The sequence below is a fragment of the Benincasa hispida genome, chromosome 9 (genome assembly GCF_027475165.1).
Source record: "Benincasa hispida cultivar pf3 chromosome 9, pf3_genome.v1.1, whole genome shotgun sequence".
Taxonomy (NCBI): domain Eukaryota; kingdom Viridiplantae; phylum Streptophyta; class Magnoliopsida; order Cucurbitales; family Cucurbitaceae; genus Benincasa; species Benincasa hispida.
Window position 1 is genome coordinate 60416371 of NC_143486.1, and position 1740 is coordinate 60418110.

General features: G+C 36.6%; 1 protein-coding gene across 1 annotated transcript; it reads left to right on the plus strand.

Moving 5' to 3' along the window:
* Window positions 1-374: 374 nt before the first annotated feature.
* LOC120084807 (cytochrome b-c1 complex subunit 7-1, mitochondrial-like) lies at window positions 375-689 on the plus strand. The gene has a single exon (XM_090317164.1). The coding sequence runs from the start codon at window positions 375-377 to the stop codon at window positions 687-689; it is 315 nt and encodes a 104-aa protein (XP_090173290.1).
* The last annotated feature ends 1051 nt before the right edge of the window (window positions 690-1740 follow it).

Here is a 1740-nt window from a genome sequence, read left to right on the forward strand (position 1 = left end):
TCTTCTTCTTCTCTGATTCGTCCAAGCCCTTCCTACGTCGCCTTCCTCAACTGCACATTCCCTGGCCAAGACCCTTTCTCCGATCGCCTCACCGTCCATCGCCTAGCATCACCAGTGAGCCTTCTCTCTTTCTCTCTCCCCTGTCAAACTCTCTCTAACCCACAAAAAAGTAGATCCACCGCCTGAAGTTCCGATCTTTCTTTCTCTCTCTCATACTCTCATCAATCTGCACTCCATACGCCAGATCTAGTCGTTCTGCAGCTCATGTTCATAGATTGAGTTTGTCCATGCCTGAAGTTCATGTTCATTAACCAATCTTGTTCTGACGGAAAAATTAGAGAGTAAATTTTTCTGGAGGAAGGAAAGAGATCGAAATGGCGTCCTTTTTACAATCCTTCATTGACCCAAAGAAGAAGATTGGGGATTCATCGCCAGATCGACCCAATGCCTCCGTAATTATGGTAATTGAAACCCTAATCATTTCTTTTTCTATGCCGTTGATTTCGAATTTTGTTCCGTGGAGATTGATTTTGGGTTGTGTTACTATGTTAGGTCTTCGATTTGATCTGTTAGCTCTTCGAGTCGATTCAATCTGTATGAAGGAGGGTTTGAATCGACTCCCCAGGGAGGTTGTTGATGCGGGCAATCAGCATTTGAAGCGGGCCATGGACCTTTCCATGAAGCATTAGTACCTTCCCGATGATCTTCAAGTTTTTTCCTACTATAGATGTTTATCTCTTCCTTAGATCGAGTCGAGCCTCACCGAAAAAACAGAAATGTGTTATATGTTTATCATAACCGAATAATCTTCAGTTTTATTTCTGTATTCTACATGCTCTTAATATAATTGTTAAGCTTGCAATATTCTCGAAATCTAGTATTTTTTTTATGGTTAAATTTCTATAATTTTTCATTGTCACTGGGAACTAACTCTTGATTGTATTTGGTTTTGTTGTTTTTTCCCAACTAAGCACAAGATGTTGAATTCTAAATAGTAGTTAGATGGTTATTAGTTTGAATTATTTCATTCTTTTGGCAGGCCATGCAAACACCATTCAGGAGCTATCTCCACTATATGTTGGCACTTGTAAGTCTTTCCATTATTTCATATCTCCTGCTTTATTATTTAAAGTGAAAAAAAATTGTGGTAAAAAAAGAGTGAAAAATGTCTGGTCGTGTTCATGGAAATTAGGCAGCTGCTCTATATCGTAGTGTCAGTCATGGTTCTTAGAGTTTTGTATCTTATGGCCTGTATTTGGGAGTTATTGATTTTGATATTATTTACCATCTGTTAGCTTAGATGGTATCTTGCTATGTACTTGCATTACAGTTGAATTGTTTGTCTAGTGTAGTTCTAATTTTATTAAGTTCCCCTTCAAGGTTTCTCGTTCCATCATCTGTTGTCTTTTTCATGATTTCAGGTTTCATGATCTAGATAGATATCAACTTTTGGGTAATATATGTATGAATCCTGGATGAATTCTTGATTTTGATATTATTTACCATCTTTTAGCCTAGATGTTTTTTGTTAGCCTATTATTTACCATTTATTTGCTATGTACTACAGACAAATGTTAATGGCTGTTATAAATAGTTATTGATTTTGATATTATTTACCATCTGTTAACCTAGATGTGTTCTTTTAAAGCAAATAAATGATTTGTGTAGGCCTTTGTTTGTGGTCAAATTCTTGTTCTGATTGTAACATTATACGAGTTTATACGAGTGATTTTCATGCAC